The 16,749-nt window shown below is 38.0% G+C and overlaps 2 protein-coding genes and 1 long non-coding RNA gene across 3 annotated transcripts; 2 read left to right on the plus strand and 1 right to left on the minus strand.

Moving 5' to 3' along the window:
• The first annotated feature begins 612 nt into the window (after positions 1-612).
• On the plus strand, positions 613-1,153 carry LOC130722628 (uncharacterized). The gene is made up of 2 exons (XR_009014034.1): positions 613-647; positions 862-1,153. It is a non-coding gene; the product is annotated as an uncharacterized LOC130722628 (long non-coding RNA).
• Positions 1,154-7,724: 6,571 nt separating this feature from the next.
• LOC130725582 (serine/threonine-protein phosphatase 7 long form homolog) lies at positions 7,725-8,916 on the minus strand. The gene is made up of 3 exons (XM_057576800.1): positions 8,093-8,916; positions 7,936-8,014; positions 7,725-7,835 (listed from the first exon to the last, which is right to left on the minus strand). The coding sequence occupies exons 1-3, from the start codon at positions 8,914-8,916 to the stop codon at positions 7,725-7,727; spliced, it is 1,014 nt and encodes a 337-aa protein (XP_057432783.1).
• Positions 8,917-15,091: 6,175 nt separating this feature from the next.
• On the plus strand, positions 15,092-15,691 carry LOC130724107 (uncharacterized). The gene is made up of 2 exons (XM_057575280.1): positions 15,092-15,322; positions 15,417-15,691. Exons 1-2 carry the CDS (start codon positions 15,164-15,166, stop codon positions 15,630-15,632), a joined length of 375 nt encoding a protein of 124 aa, XP_057431263.1. The 5' UTR covers positions 15,092-15,163; the 3' UTR covers positions 15,633-15,691.
• Positions 15,692-16,749: the final 1,058 nt, after the last annotated feature.

The raw sequence follows: 16,749 nt of genomic DNA on the forward strand, positions 1-16,749 counted from the left end.
ATTCTGATAAGCGCATCAGACCACTCGCGTTCTCTCTTTCTCTGAGTCACTCTATCCCTCTCTCCTTTTTACTTCATGCTGCTTCATTGCAAGCATATAACATGATCGATGACATAAGTGAATGAATTTTCTCCACACTTTTATCATATCTTCGGTGCATACTACATGTTCGATGAAGTTCCTGAACGAATTTGCTTAACTGAGTGCATTTTCTGTTCTACATACACATAAACTTCAGGCACATCTGTTTGGTTCTATGAGTTTTCCTACACATTTTTACATTGTCATGAGATGCAAATACAATCTGTTTAATTGATTGATTGATGTAAATCGTACTTCATATCATCCCTGTATGCATTAGTAAAGAACATCTTCATTGTAATGTACCCTAGATAGATCCATGCAAATGGTGTTAGTTTCATTTTTTTATTTCTTTCTTTCTGCATATGCAATTGAAGGACATGGTGCTGAAGTTTTCTGACTCTTCCAAGCAATCATCAAGATCTGGACCAGGTTCAAGTTCAAGAGGAATGGGACCAATAGAGAATCCCGAGAACACTGTGGCGGTAGGGGTTCAATACCCTGACATGGGAGGAGTTGGTTCAGCCTCTGCCCGTGCTTGGGAACTCAGAACCTCCTTGAAAATTGTGAGTGACAGCTCTGTTCCTTTCATAGTTTTAGGTGTTTATTATGTTATTGTTATGATCTTAATTCTTAAATGCTTCTTTTGTTTCTTTTTTATTTATTGCATAGCTCAATGCACTGTGTTTTGTTAGTTTTTTCATGATTCTCTCTTCCTTTCTTTCTAATTCTTTGAGCTGACTACAGGAAATACTAACAAGCTTCCTTTGCTATATGCAGGTTGCACGACAAGAAGAAGAAGAAGCACGAGCATGGCCATGACCATGACAGTAGCAGCAGCAGAGACAGCGATTATGTCATGTGTTTCTGCTTTCTTAAAACTTAACCATATAATCATTATGTGACATTTTATTGCTGATTAATAAAAATGGTAATATATTACTTGCATTTTCTGATGTGTTGATTGTTTATCATGCTACCTGCAGGTTCAGCAGTACTGCATAAACTGTGGAGTATGCATGGGCAAGTACTTTTGTGCTACATGCAAATTCTTTGATGATGATGTAAGTTCTCTCGCGAGATAGAAATTGAGTTATGTTTCCTTCTTCGTGGATGTTTGAAAATTCTCTTACAATTGATTTCGAAGTCAAAATCAATTATGATTTATGAGAGTGGCATATTTTGGAATATTGTATTAAGAAGTTGTTCAATCTTTCAGATTTCAAAAAACCAATACCACTGTGATGAATATGGCATCTGCAGGTAAAGATCCTCAATCAGTTTTCTAATTGTTATATTTCCTACTCCACATTGCTTTAACAGAATTTGATCATCATCTTCTCTATATAATTGCTTTTTCAGAATTGGAGGCAAGGATAACTTCTTTCATTGCAAGAGATGTGGTGAGTTCACCAAATGCTCTGAGATGAGTTTTTTACCTTACAACTTTGTATTATTGATTACTCAGAACTCCCTCTACAAATGATTTTCTTTCTCAGTTCCCAACAATATTCATGTGTGTCCTTATTTGTAAATTGATTATTCTTTTTGCAGCACCTGAGAAGAAGCACTGTCTCCCATCTGCTTAATATCGTTTCATGAAGTGAGTTTAGATTTCTGGAGAGATGTGGATTTTTTGACTTTGTTTTTTTTCACTACAACAACACAGATTGCACTATTACATTCTCTATTTCTCTTACTCTATTTACTTTCTTAGTACTATGACACGTATAACATATATGGTTGATTTGATGTGATTGTCAGAGGGGAGATACAGCGGATCAAAGCAGCAAATCCTCAGATCCCACATCGAGAAGCTTTCAGTGCTGCAACAAAAAATGTAAATCTTTTCACCCCATTTTTTATATATAGGTTTTTAGGGTTAGCACTTAGCACTGCACTTTACAACTACTACTTGAAACTCAAAAGATCAGTTTTGTAGTGATGAACATCACATTAACTGCACATACTATCTATATGCAATACGCAATCATCTATGTAATTTTTTTGTTTAATCTTTAATAAAATGTGCCATGCAATGTGTACCAAAGACTCTCTTGGAGCACCTGATTAAACTCATACTATTTATTTGGAATATTTGAAGTATTATATGATTGTGGATTGGTAGGAATTGAGATGAGAACTGGTGGTATATTGACCGCAGTTTTCTCCCTAATAGACTTAGCTTCTCATTTTCAAGTACTTAGCTAATTTGATTTGGGCCCATATTGCATGGACTTTTATGGTTTATTATACTTTGAAGTGATTTGTTGGGTAATGTGAACTGTAACTTAGTTTTGATTACAATAGTTCATGGCATGCTGCATAACAAAGCGAGGTAGAATTGAAGGTCAAATCAAAACTGTTAAAGCTGCTGCAAGAATGAGGGCTGAGGAAGAATTGAGGCAACAAAGAGAAAAGGAAGGAGAAGCTGCACGAGCTGCAATAGAAGAGGTTTCTTTTTCTCTTCTCAAACACCGTATCTGGTTTTGGTCTTTTATGTTGGTTTCATATATTCAGATTTAAAAGTTTAGAATATTAAATCTATTCTAATATCTAAAGTCTTAAGCAAATCTAATCTAAAATCTATAAGTTGTTGTTGTTGTAATATATTAGATTTTATCAGTTAGTAATCTACTTTTTATTTAGTTTCCAGCAAATCTATAGTAATCTGTTTGCTTTAGGTTTTAGATTAGATACAAAAAGTAAAATACTGCTCCACGTGAAGCTACTTTATCTCAATGGTGAGTACTCCTTCATCAATGGATCGTTGCTCCCTGGGAGTATCAGTAAAAGAGAAAGGTAGCATGCTATAGCTCTTTGTTATTATGGAGCAGGTAAGGACATGGTAGCACTGGCTCTTCTCTTAATTTTTTTGAGTAGTAGAGCAACATATCTACCTCTGCTTTGACATTGTTAACAAAGCCTGACATTGTCTGCTCAGAGAGATAAGCCTTCATCAAACTTTGTAGTTAGATTGTTCATGTTTTTTGGGTTTATTGTGAGATGATAACTTCTGATTCATGATGCTTGCTACCTGTTTAAGCATGCACAGAACTGATCTATAATTGAGGTAGTGTTTGCTAGATAAATTAGAATATTGCATAACATGTAAATCCTTTTATACATTTGATGCATATATGTAAAGAATAGAGCAAAGAATTACATTAGACAATGTTTGGTCAAACCTTCTCCATCAATATTTTGGAGTTGATGAAAGTTGCTTTTAGCGTCATTATGTAAATACACTACAGATGTTGAGGATAGGATAACTGGATTCAGAGGAGATGTGACAAACTGTTTGAGATGGTGAGACATTCTTTCCACTTTTTTGTTGGTAAACAGATTGGAGAGGGTCATTTTTCAAGTGTGAAAATAACATGTAAGGTTTTCTGCCCTTTTCATACTTTCTGATATATTTTGCACCTAATTTTTTTTGTTTTTCTTGAGTGGCTTGGTTGAGTTTTGTTCTACAATAAAAACCAAATAAAAGATAGGAGGAAGGAGAGGGAGCCTTATCGATTTATTTATTCACATTAAGTTTAAGGAAAGCATATTGAAATCTGAAGAAATATTAGAAGAAATAATCACCTCTATTGATTTTGATTTCTTTTTAGGCCAAATACTCTTGCTTTGCATACTAGAAGAAATGTTTTTGGTTTGGTTGGATGAGATCATCCTAATGCATCAAATGCGCTTGCTACAATTACACATTCTAATGTTTCTCTCTTTTCATTCTCCACGCACCTCTACATTGCATCTTGAAATCTGGATTTTGTCATGGATACCAAAGGGAACTGAGAAGTTAATCATACATTCAAGAAGTAGTTCTCTCATGCTGTCGAACTGACATTATATACTGCTCTGCTCTATGATTTTATTGCACAGATCCTCCTCAGGGATAACCTTGAAGCTAATCTCGCAGGGGATTCCCATGCCTTCCTTTCCCATCAACACCAAAAAACTCAATCCAAGTATAGTCGGAAATTCCCCCACACCATATTGTCAACTATAAAGCAATTGATCTTTTTGCTAGGTTTTAGTTTTAAGTTGCTTTACATTGAACTCTGACCCATAGGACTTTTATTGCAGATTATAATTGGAGTTGTGAGCTTACATCAGCAATATATTACTCAAGTGTGAAAACATGATGTTGATTGGGTTGTCACCAGATCTGTTGAACCAGATCTGTTTCATGTCTGGGATTTGTTAAAGCTATCATGCTCTCTCCTTTGCCAGGTACAGTAAGCTATATGACAAATATGGGAAGGAAAATGAGGCATGTATAACGAGGAGAATATTTGATGCGTTTCAAGTTATAGGTACTTACATGATTGGTAGTATAAGTATAACAAGGAGAATATTTAATGTGTTTCAAGTGGTTTTAGGATTGGTCGTATAAGACTTCAAGCTTTTTTAGGCTCTGATATCAAACTGTATTTCTGTTTCTATTTTAATGATTTTGAATATTGAAGTGTTTTTTATTGGTGTTCTTAAATTAATTTTAGTGGAATTTATTAATATATTTACTTTTATATTGTTGTCTACGCACTTAAAGGAAATGCAAAAAATATTTAACTAATGCGTACAATTAAATATCATTTTTCTTTTGTAAACATTTCAGGATCATTTACTTTTTCGACAACAAATATATTATTGGAAGGATTAGAATTTGATTATGGGAATATTTTGTACAAGGATTATAATATATAGTTTATATTTACTTATGTTAAAATTATAGGTAAGAAAACTCTCACACGCGGGATGAAAATTTTAAATGAAAAGTATTTTAGTGTGATCTTAATAGTAAAAGAATAGTACAAACTGAAGGGACCCTGCAATAGTGTGAACTTAATTTTAGTAATTTTCTTAGTTTTATAATAATTAAGGAGTAAATATTAATGTAAAAACATGACATAAAAGAATAGTACAAACTGAAGGGACCCTGCAATATTGACTCAAACTTGGATTGGATGACTTGGTATAAACACAATAATGTCATACTTTATGATTTATCTTTAATAATTCTGATTTGTGCTACTATCACATTTTTTTAAAGATTAATATGTGTTTTGAATGATTTATTGGTGATTCCTTATATCCATGATTTGTGTTATTGTCTTCATGTTCATGAAGAATGTGAAACGAGTTTCTGTTGATTTGAATTAAGATTAGTTTATTTTAATGTGTGAAAATGAACACGCATAATCACGCTCATGAACAATCTTTTCTCTTTTTTTTTCACGGTAGATTAAATCAGCTATTATTTATTAGCATCAGTAAACCAGCTCTTGATATATTTTGCATAATTAGATATTTGGTTAAGCAATTGTACAAATTTCAATCTATGCAATAAGAGTTTCAATTTAAGACTTTTTGTCCACGTCTCTTTTATTTCATTTGCTGTATATTATATTTTAAAAAAACAAGGTATTGATTGACGTATCAAATATGACAGACAAATTCCCCGTGCAACGCACGGGTAAAAAAACACTAGTTATATCTGAATTGCACCCAACATAGTGTCTATATACTTACACATAATTTGTAAGAACATATATACTTCTGATTTGTTTAACCAAACAAAAGAATACTCCTGATCTGTCCTCAACTAACCGCGAATACCGGGTAGTTTATGCCGTTACATGGACCTTATGATTGTACACATAAATTAGTATAGTTAGTAATATTATATTTATTTTTTAATTTATATAAGCTTTTCAAAATTACTCATGATTCATTTTTTTTAACTGCATCGTTAGCAGCCACAATGCGGGTTGATCCTGGGGCAGGTGCTTTGGGTCCCTTCGGTTATAGTTTTGTTGTTCGTCGACGACTGTTACAACTTACAATGCGGTGCATTGCCGAATGGGTTGGGGTACGGTTTTGTGAGATTGTTTTGTGTTTTGTGAGACGCTCAAGTCAAGTCGATCATCCCTAAGTTGATCGCGCCGTCTCCTCATCCGACAAAACACAGCTTCCAACTTAGAACTCCAACTCTATTAGCTCAAGCTCCACAATTCTTGTGGACCAGAGCTAGAAGACTACTGTTCTGGGAGATGCTTTAGTCGATCACCCCCGGGTCGATCGCGCCGCTGTTAGGAAATAACAGCGCTGAAGAAGTAAAATAAATCAGGAGCGCAATCAACAACACAAGAATATAACGTGGAAACTCCAAAATCGGAGAAAAAAACCAGAATTTTTTTTTTTAATATTGTAAAAAAAAAATATTTGTCAAAATATTGTTTTTCGAAAAATATTTGTCAAAGTATAGTACTTTTGGCCAAGTGGGGTCAGCTTTTGTGAAGACTCCTGATTTGGGGCGTCCAATTCATCATAAAAACGCTCAAAACTAGGAGCTTTCACAGTCAATAATATCATCATTATTACCTTGACTCCGGTTGGTGGGGTAGTTGGGGTTCTGATGAAGACTCCTCATATGAGAAGTTTAGCTTTCAAGTCAAGCTCTTATTTTGAGGCGTCTCTAGTATGAAAGAGACTCCTAGACCTAGGAGTCATCACTGCAGGAAAGACTCCTCACATGAGGAGTTCAGTTTAAACTCGTCAATAGCGTTAATGACGTTGGGTGGTTAGGAATGGAATAAAGACTCCCCATGTGAGGAGTCCTCTTGTCAAATCAGTCTCCTCATTCCAGGAGTCTCATGTGTACCATAAACTCCTTAGCTCAGGAGTCTTACGTAGAACGCCTACAGCTACACGTTTTGCACTGTATAAATACCAGACCTCCATATTCGAAAATTTCACACTTCACTAACCATTTTCTTCTCCCTTCTACGATTTTCTACTTCCTTCTTCATTTTTTTTTTCAAGTCGTTGTGATTCTTCATGTCCAACACTATGAATCATATTGTTGCTTTTGTCTACTACAATGGTAGAAAATTTGAAGGCAATGAAGGTCTGACGTTCGAAGGTCAGAAGAGAACCATGCACCTCAAACGGAAAATGAGTATGGATAACCTGAAGCAAAGAATTCATAGCAAGTTGAAGCTTGAATGCAATAAGGTAATTTCTGGTGTAACTTGTAGAATTTTGATGTCACAAAATCCAAAGTATTTTTTAGGTGCTCAAGTATCCGACGATGAAGATGTAGCATGCATGATCAACGCCTTCAGTCAACAAGCTTCGATGAATATCTTGGAGTTGTACGTTGATATTGATGAGGTTGGAAGTTCATCAGCCCCTATCCACACATATCCCATGCTTACACCGCAAACATTGACTAATGAAGGTGTTAGACAAATGGGCGAGACAGGGGATGGATCAACACATGACAATGTTGATACCAATGTTAACTTGGGTGACGATGGTGATGATTACCACAACGATTATGAAGTGCATCCAGACGCTTATTATTCAGAAGATGAAGATGAACGAGCGGAAGGTCAAATTCCAAATGGAGAGTCATCAGACACAGACATAGAAGGTGACTTTGATTCTAATGACCAACCACCGATAGCACATGCATCCCCAATTTCACCGATGACACACGCATCCCCAATTCCACCGATGGCACCTGCACACCCAATTCAACCGATGGCACCTGCACCCCCAATTCCACAAGGTGTGTTTAAAATACTTATCTCTCTTCATGTGTTTTTTTTGTTGAGTTTATTGTTATTGATTTAAACTTCCATGTTTAGTAAAGGCACCACAACTTTCCACAAAGCTCTATCCTGGACACACTGAGGAGGGAGAAGACCGAGGACATGCTCTGGATATAGTTGCCAAACAAACTACACAAAAATGTAACAAATACAATGTAAGTGATACTATGCACAATTATTCATAAGTAATACTATGCACACATCGCTATATTGAAAAATAGTAACTTACTTCTGATTCGCGCAGTGTATCCAGTTTCCTGCGGTACCACTGGAGTGGATAACTTGGACAAGTTATCTCTTTCTTCCACCTGTTGAAAATGTAACAAATACAATGTAACCATTTAAAATTAAAGTGTTTAAATTTTTTATTGTAAGATCAACCATACCTAGCTCCAAGAGGTTGGTTCGGAACAATTACAAGGGCATCCTCTTCCATACCGATTCCACGAATTCGGTCATAAGCCCAAAGCTGAACTAGCAAATTGCACCCAGTAAGTTCCTTTTTCTCAACATCTGTCGCACTACAAAGAGATTTGTACAAATGGGCCAACACTGCAGACCCCCAACTGTAGCTAAAGTTTCGTAGCAACGGCAAATATCTCAAAGATACAAGCGAACCGGAGCTGTCAGGAAACATAAGACCCCCAAACAAACGTAATATGTACGCGCGTGTGTAGCGCGTCAAGGATGTCATATCCTGAACAAAATCCCCCACATTACTAAAATTTTCATTCAACCAAGACATTTTTAGTCGACTCCCTTTCATATCACTTTCATTAGGAGTCTTTCCAAGTAGCTCGTAAGCAAGAGCCCTCCAATCATCATGAGTTGTCACCCCGGTCACTGACCGACCGTCAATCCTCAACCCAAGTTGGAGTGCAACATCTTGCAATGTTATGGTGCACTCCCCCACCGGAAGGTGAAACGTGTGGGTTTCCGGTCTCCATCTCTCGACCAAAGCAGATATCAACCCATGATTTAGGCTTACATCCTTAACACAAGCAACATAGTAAAGTCCGGCAGTTTGGAGGAGTGGTATAATTGGATTCGGCACAGTGCTTATCAACTTGTCCGACCGAGAGTCTCGTGCACGTCTCGCTCGTAACAGTCTATTTTCCCCACTCCAAACAAATTCAGAAACATGTACATGTTGCTTATTCAATAGTGAAAGATTATATGGTCCAGGATGAATAATTGATTCTTCAGCCATTTTTTGCAATGCCTACACGAAAAATTTGAAGGATAGACAAATAAGAGAATTTTTAATTAGTCATTAAAATTAAAAATTAAAAAATAACAACAATGTAATGTAACAAAATATTAATCTTCGTTATTCTTTATTGAAGTTTATCAACTTGAATTAAAGTTTGAATATCACCATGATGCACACATGAAAGTATTATATTTTTTACTTCAAAATATAATAGTGCAAGGGTAGTAAACATCATGTAAGCTAAACAATTTATTATTCAATGTGGGCATTGAGAAGTAGTATATTATGAAACTTAAGAGGGCATTAAGAGCTTTAGGGAAAAAAAAAGGAGGACATTAAGAAAAGAGAACTTACAGAGGGGAACCAAAATAGAACCAACAAAATAATATAGTATGATCAGGTGCTTGAAAAAAACTGGAGGAAAAGAGAAGGATTTGGTACTTGGCAAAAATCTGATTGTAAATATAGTATGAAGGTGGGTAGAGACGAAAGAGAGGGTTATTTGCGTGTGGGTTGTGGGTAGAATTTAATGGCCCAAAGACTCCTACTGTGAAGCGTTTAAGTTTCAAGGAAGACTCCTACTGCCAAGCGGTCATGATGTCAGCACATGGGGAACAGGCGAGATTCCCACGCGAGATTCCCTGTGAGATTCCTTCTGAGAAAGCCGCCTCATTTCAGGCGTCTTCCTTACAGTGTCAGAGCCTCGTTTCAGGAGCTTTTAGCCCTTGTCTTGTCGAACCCAGCAGCTGAGGCATAGGGAACACACGTGGTCAAAGACGCCTGAACCTAGAAGTCTCCTTTATTAGAAAGCCGCCTCATTTCAGGCGTCTTTCTTACAGTGTCAGCGCCTCGTTTCAGGAGCTTTTAGCCCTTGTCTTGTCGAACCCAGCAGCCGAGGCATAGGGAACACAGGTGGTCAAAGACGCCTGAACCTAGAAGTCTCTCTTCTTCTTTAAACGCTTAATTCCAAGAGTTTTCAGAGATTGGTCAAATCATGTTCCCCACGTTGGTCTGCAGCACGCGTCCCACCCTCCTACTTGGCCAAAACTACTATACTTTGGCAAATATTTTTTGAAAGACCATATTTGTCGACCATATTTTGACAAATATTTTTTTTTTACAATATTAAAAAAAATTCAAAAAACCACAACCGTTGTCAAAACCAACAACTAGAGAATAAACACCATGTGAAAATTGTTACAACACATAGAATTCACTCTCCACCACCCCATAACCCCAGTACACCCACACTCTTCAAAGTAAATATTTGAACTACATCTCACAATACTCTTTTTTTGGTATACAACTGCTAAAAGAAAAACAAAAGGACTACACCACTAGCGCCTCAAGAAGAGAGTGCCACGGTAGTCTTCCGTCAGGAGAGAAGCAGCTTCCATAGAGTTAGCTTCCAAGCACGTCAAACGACTATCCCCACGAGCACCATCCTTGGCTAGCAAATCTGCGATCGCGTTGCCTTCACGAAGAATATGCTCGAAGCGCACCACCCAACTACGCTCACGCAGACTCTGAATTAAAGCACACAAAGCAGCATAAGCCTGGTAACGGCCACACTCATGCTCCAGCAAGGACAATGCTAGCTGAGAATCGGAAAAAACAACGATGCGCCGGAACCCACGCCCCCAACAAAGCCGGAGCCCGTAGAGGATAGCCAAAAGCTCAGCCTTGAGGATTTCCGCGACCCCCACAAACGCTGAGAAACCAAAGTTCCAAACCCCAGCTGAATCGCGCACCACCCCACCTGCACCCGCCCTCCCAGGATTCCCGAGAGAAGAACCATCAACGATCAGCGCCACCCACCCGTCTGGTGGAGCACGCCAAGCCACCCATCGGGGCACAGCAGTGGAGGAGGAACTGGCATTCTTCGCTCGCAGAACCTTCAAGACACCTGCCGCGTGCTGGAGCACCACTTGCCAGGGCTCACAAAGCTGGGTAAAAACCAGCTTACAGCGCCGACACCACAAGAACCAAGCATGAACCAGAAGGGCCACCACCTCCGCATGAGGAACCGAGGAAAGCCAACCCTCCATGGAAGAAGACGAGAAGAAGCCAGGCGCGAGGAACATCGCCAAATTATCCCAAACTTGACGGGCACCGTCACAATCACGCAGACAATGAAGTTGTGTTTCCGGGAAGCTATTGCACAATCTACACATAACAGAGAGAGAAACCCCACGATGACTAAGCACCGTCGCCACCGGGAGAGACTCATGCAACGCTTGCCACTCAAACACACGCATCTTCTCAGGCACCACCACCGACCAATTCCAAGCCCAGGAAGTAGGAGCTGGAGGCTCAACAGCACGACTCTAAAGCCATCTATAAAACAATAGCATAAGAGAAAAAAGAAAACACAAATATAAACTTAAAGTGTTTTCAAGTGCTACATCTTTGGTGTGTTGAAACAAGGAGCTTAAGATCCCTATATATAGCATTGGACTCTCCCACCCCTTACTAATCTAAGCAATGTGGGACTTCTCCGATAGCTTTTCTTGATCTTTTTTCTCCTTCATTAATTAGCAATGTGAGACTTACATTGCAATCAACCCCAATAGTCGTCTCCTCACCCGACAAAACATAGTTTCCGACTCGGAACTCCAACTCTATTAGTTCAAGCTCCACAATTCTTGTGGATCAGAGCTAAGGGACTACAGTTATGGGATACGCTCCAGCCGATCATCTCCGGGTCGATCATGTTGTCTCCTCATCCAAATAATTACAGGGACGATCAACCCCGACCGATCAACAAGTCATTATGGGCCAGCAACCGAGACAAAGGCACGAAGCTCGAGGATGTACTACGCATTCATGACCGCCTTGAAACCGCGCACTCTCAAACTCTATAAAAGTCAAGGCATGGAGAACTTAAGGTACACACATTAATCTATCTCATTTCTCATTCCCTTAACCCGCGTTCTAACTTGAGCATCGAAGTGTCACCGTAGGGACCCCTCCCAGGCACGACGAACAACGGAACACCGTCAAGACCATCATCTCGCCACCCCCACCCCCCGCCTTCACCAGAGCTTCGTCGCTCCCCTCTCTCCCTACCCATTCCCGGATTGTCTTGGTCGGTTTCTCCCGATCATTTTGGGTCGTGGATTTGTGGTGCTTGTAACTATTACATTAGTGCTTTCCTCACCGAGCTACCAGCCGTAGAGATGGGTTTAAAGCTTGCTTTCGAGCATGGCCATGGAGATATCACGTGTGCATCTGATTGCTTACAAGTAGTGAAATTTCTCTAGGGGAATGTGGATGTCTCTAATTTTTAGGATAAGGAAGTCATCTTGCAGATTAGGACTTCTCACTCGGAATTGACAGACATCAGTGGCTCATATCCCTCGCGAGATCGAGAACTAATGCGATTGATTAGTTAACATGCTTGCTTAGTATCCGGAGAAGGCACACCTCATCGTATTTGAAGGATTCCACCTTCGTTCATCATTTAGTCTCAATATGCATGGACAATGCAAAGTAATTGTTGTTTCTTTTCGACTTCTTCTTATTAGGAGAAAAATAGAATTTAAATAAATGAGTATTCTTATGAAAAATTAATTAATGCATCATAAAATTTAAATTAATTCTCATAAAAAAAATGACAGTGCACCTCCGATTTGATATGAGACTATGAGAGGCAGCTAGGTACGGATCATGTACCATGGCGTCTCTATCTGCTGGCCGCTGCAGCCATCATTAAAATTTCAAACATTTTTTTATTCTTTCATTCTTGGCCTTTTTAATAAAGGTGGAAAATGATATAGTAATGCTATCTAAGCAGCTGAAAAGAACAACCTGGGTTTATTTCATATTATATGTGAGTATGTTGAATATCGACAAATTTGGTGTTTAAAATATAAAAGAAGTTCAATCAATTACTAAAAACTGTATGAATAAAAATATATGCGTATAATGTATTACTAGTGATATATATCTGATATAAATAATGTTTTGGATAATCATTGATTTCTCGGTTGATGAGCCATGTGATTTCATATTGCAAACATAATAAACTGCAAATTGTGGGATAAACTATTGCCGTACTATTCCGTCCTCATTGACTAAATAATCTTTTTTCTTGGAATCAAGTGTGAAGACTTTTTGCTATGAAAAGAAAAGCATGAAGAAGACTTATGATTTTTCTTACCTCCTTTTCGTTTCAGCACACACTAATTTGAGGGTGTTTTGTCATCTCCATACATAAAGGTTAAAAAGTCTAATATATTCTTTTATTTTATTCAATTGATACAATTTGTTAAGTGTGACACAACTCATGCAAACCCTTTCAGTAAAAAAAAATCAACAAATTAATTACAAGACTTCATACAATGCGACAAAAGTCAACACTATGGAATTTGGAATAAGATGTTACTCATATTAGAAATTGGGAGGCCTATACTCAACCACAAAAGCTAGCTCAAGAGTTGAGGTTTGCACTACCCTTATAAAGGCTATCTATGCTCTATGTCTAGCCAATGTGGGACTTCTAACACACCCCCTCACGTCTAGGACTGAACAACCTGGAACGTGGGATCAACAACAACAGGTGCCCCGAATATGGGAAGTCTCCACAACAAATGGATCTAGGATAGGCTCTGATACTATATTAGAAATTGGGAGGCCTATACTCAACCACAAAAGCTAGCTCAAGAGTTGGGGTTTGCACTACCCTTATAAAGGCTATCTATGCTCTATCTCTAGCCAATGTGGGACTTCTAACACACCCCCTCACGTCCAGGACTGAACAACCTGGAACGTGGGATCAACAACAACAGGTGCCCCGAATATGGGAAGTCTCCACAACAAATGGATCTAGGATAGGCTCTGATACCATATTAGAAATTGGGAGGCCTATACTCAACCACAAAAGCTAGCTCAAGAGTTGAGGTTTGCACTACCCTTATAAAGGCTATCTATGCTCTATCTCTAGCCAATGTGGGACTTCTAACAAGTCATTTAATCTGTTTTCATGACTTGTTTCATTTTCATATTCAACTTAACAAACTTATACTATAAAATGTACACAGAAAGATATAAGAGCCTAAGGTAAATCTAACCCCTCTAACCTCTCTAAGAATTTCCCCAAAAGTGAGTTATGGTATAACCATTGATCGAATGGTCACCATAACTCTCCTTTGAAAAATTCTGAAATCGTCCTATGATATTCGCAACACATATTGAGAGGGATACGACCCAATGAAGGAAACTCTAGAGTAGCTATTTATAATTATTCACACTGAATGTACAACTAAGCTTGATAGAGAGGTTAGAGAGAGCATTTGATTATGATTAAAGCCACAATTACCGACTATAAATCAATTCAAGTTGTTGCTCTCGTGGAGTCTATAATAAAGTTTTTTTTGAAATGAAGTCTATAATAAAGTAAAGTTGAATGTCTTCTTTTGCAATCGAGCGCAAGATATGACTTCCACACACAATTTTTTGTTTCTAGAAAAAAATCTATGGACATTTTATGTCCATATATATATATAACTTATTCGTATTTTAATTAGGGCATTGCTAATCACTAAAAAACATTAGTTAAAAATAAAAATTAACAGAAAAAGGTTGGTTTTGGTACATGTTTGATATTCTTTATTTAATGTCTTGGGTTTGACTAGTCTCGTGGGCTGAAAATATCTGTAAGCACAAAAAAAATTGATCTTTTTTTACTAAATTATAATATTTGTAATCAGTAATTTATTTTCAATTTTACCTATCGATATTTATCTTTTTAATTTTTTTTGAAAGTATCTTTTTAATTTACTTAAAAGAAAATTATTTATACAAATTAAGATTAAAAGCTTAAAATAATTAGGCTTAATTCCAGTTTGGGCCCCTGATGTTTCAAGAATGGGCGATCCGCACCCCCCGTGTATAAAAGTTGCGGTCAAGCTCCCCTTTGTTACAAAACTGTGCTAACGAAGCCCTTCCGTTAGCTTCCGTCTGTTGACCAAACGGAAGTGGCTTCATTAATTGACGTGGCGGCCACGTGTTATTATATTTTCTTTAAGCAATTATTTTTTCATGAAAATCACCCCCCCCCCAATTCATAAGACCCGATCCCCCAAATTGAACCCAACTTGAACCCTAATTTCACCATTGTTGAAGAGAAAAGAAAGCAGTAGCTTGAAGAAGATAGCAGTAGTTTGAAGAACAGGTGCGAGGGAGAAGACGATAGCAGTAGCTTGAAGAACCGATTCCCCCCAGGAAGTCGCTGCTGCGATAGATGGAAAGAGGAAGCCAAATGTCAAGTGGAAGCTCCATGACCCATGGGTCTGTTCGAGGAACGACAAGGGTTTGCGATTGTGGGGCTGAGTCGAAACTAGTTACATGTTGGGTGGGTGAAAATGCTGGCCGGCGATTCTATGGATGTGGAAAATATCAAGTAAGTTTTGACAATCGAAACTGGGTTTCCTTTTCATCTTAGTTTGGAAAATATCATTGACAATGTTTGTAATATTTCTGGGTTTCCTTTTCAGGTTTATGGGAGGAGGTTGTGCTCATATTTTCATTGGTATGATGGGGAAGGCAATGTACGTGATAGGAAGGTTATTTCTGGGCTAATCCGCAAGCTTGAAGTGCATAAGAAGAAGGAGATCTATTTGACTAGGTGTTGTGTCATTGGGTGGGGACTTAGTGCAGTTTTTCTGCTTGTGATTGTAATGTTGTTGCTGAAAATTTACCTTAGGAAATAGGGCTCATGTCATGTACTGGTTAGGAATTAAGCCTACTTGGTTATGGTGGAATGTAATTGGTAGCCTAATTGCTACTTGATATTCTAATGCAATGAGAATTCTCACAGTTTAGTCTAAAGTCTATGTTTCTATGTTGCTATATTACCTTAATTTTGCTATGGCTTGCTATCTATCCTGATGCATGTTACAAAACAAGGAAACCACATCATCCTTAATTAACACAGAAACCAAATCATGTTCACAGAAACCAAATCATGTCCACAGAAACCAAATCATACTTAATTAACACAACCTTTGAAGCTCCAAAGGTATCATGCTTAATTAAAACACCACAAAATACATAATTTAGGTTCATAAACTTCAAAGGTAAGTTAGGAACATAACAAATTACATAATTAAGGTTCCCACAACATCATAACTAAGGTTCACAAAACATCATAATTAAAGGGACCAAAACATCAAAATATGCCTAACTAGTTCCCACTTAATCAAAACACATAATGTTGCAGCCTTCTTCAAGTGAGACTGTCTTAAGTTTCCACAACACTCAATGATGCTCTTGACCTCTTTTTGGTCCTTGATGTAGTTCCCACTTCATTTCTTGAGCTTCCTCCCTGTGATGGAACTTCTTGAGTCAAGACACCAACATTGAATTGTGCTCCTTGAGGTGGTTGCTGAGATGCTCCCTGTGGTTGTTGCTGAGATGCTCCATTAGTTGGGTTTAGGGGTGGTTGCTGAGTTGTTGCTCCCTCAGTTGTTCCACTGCCACTTGCCTCTTTAGTCTTCTTCTTCTGTTTCTGTTAGTTCCAAACATGAAATAACCAGAGCTGAAATAAAAAAAAGTTGGAAAGGAAAATAAATTTAAAACAAATTAATAAGTTAGTTGTTGCAAATCATTACCTTATTCCCTCCTGGTGGAATAACAATATCAGAAGCTGTTTTTGCCTTGCATGATCTGATGTTGTGGCCTGCCCTTCTACAGTTGCCACAAAAGACAGTTGATTGAAACCTTTGCAGCTTATGTGGATCTCTGGGCTCATCAGCAGCCCTCACCCTTTTTTTCTTTGGTCTTCCAGGAGCCCTCCTCATTGCTGGTGGGATGATTGGCAATACATTA

Source organism: Lotus japonicus, chromosome 6 (genome assembly GCF_012489685.1).
Source record: "Lotus japonicus ecotype B-129 chromosome 6, LjGifu_v1.2".
NCBI classification, from domain to species: domain Eukaryota; kingdom Viridiplantae; phylum Streptophyta; class Magnoliopsida; order Fabales; family Fabaceae; genus Lotus; species Lotus japonicus.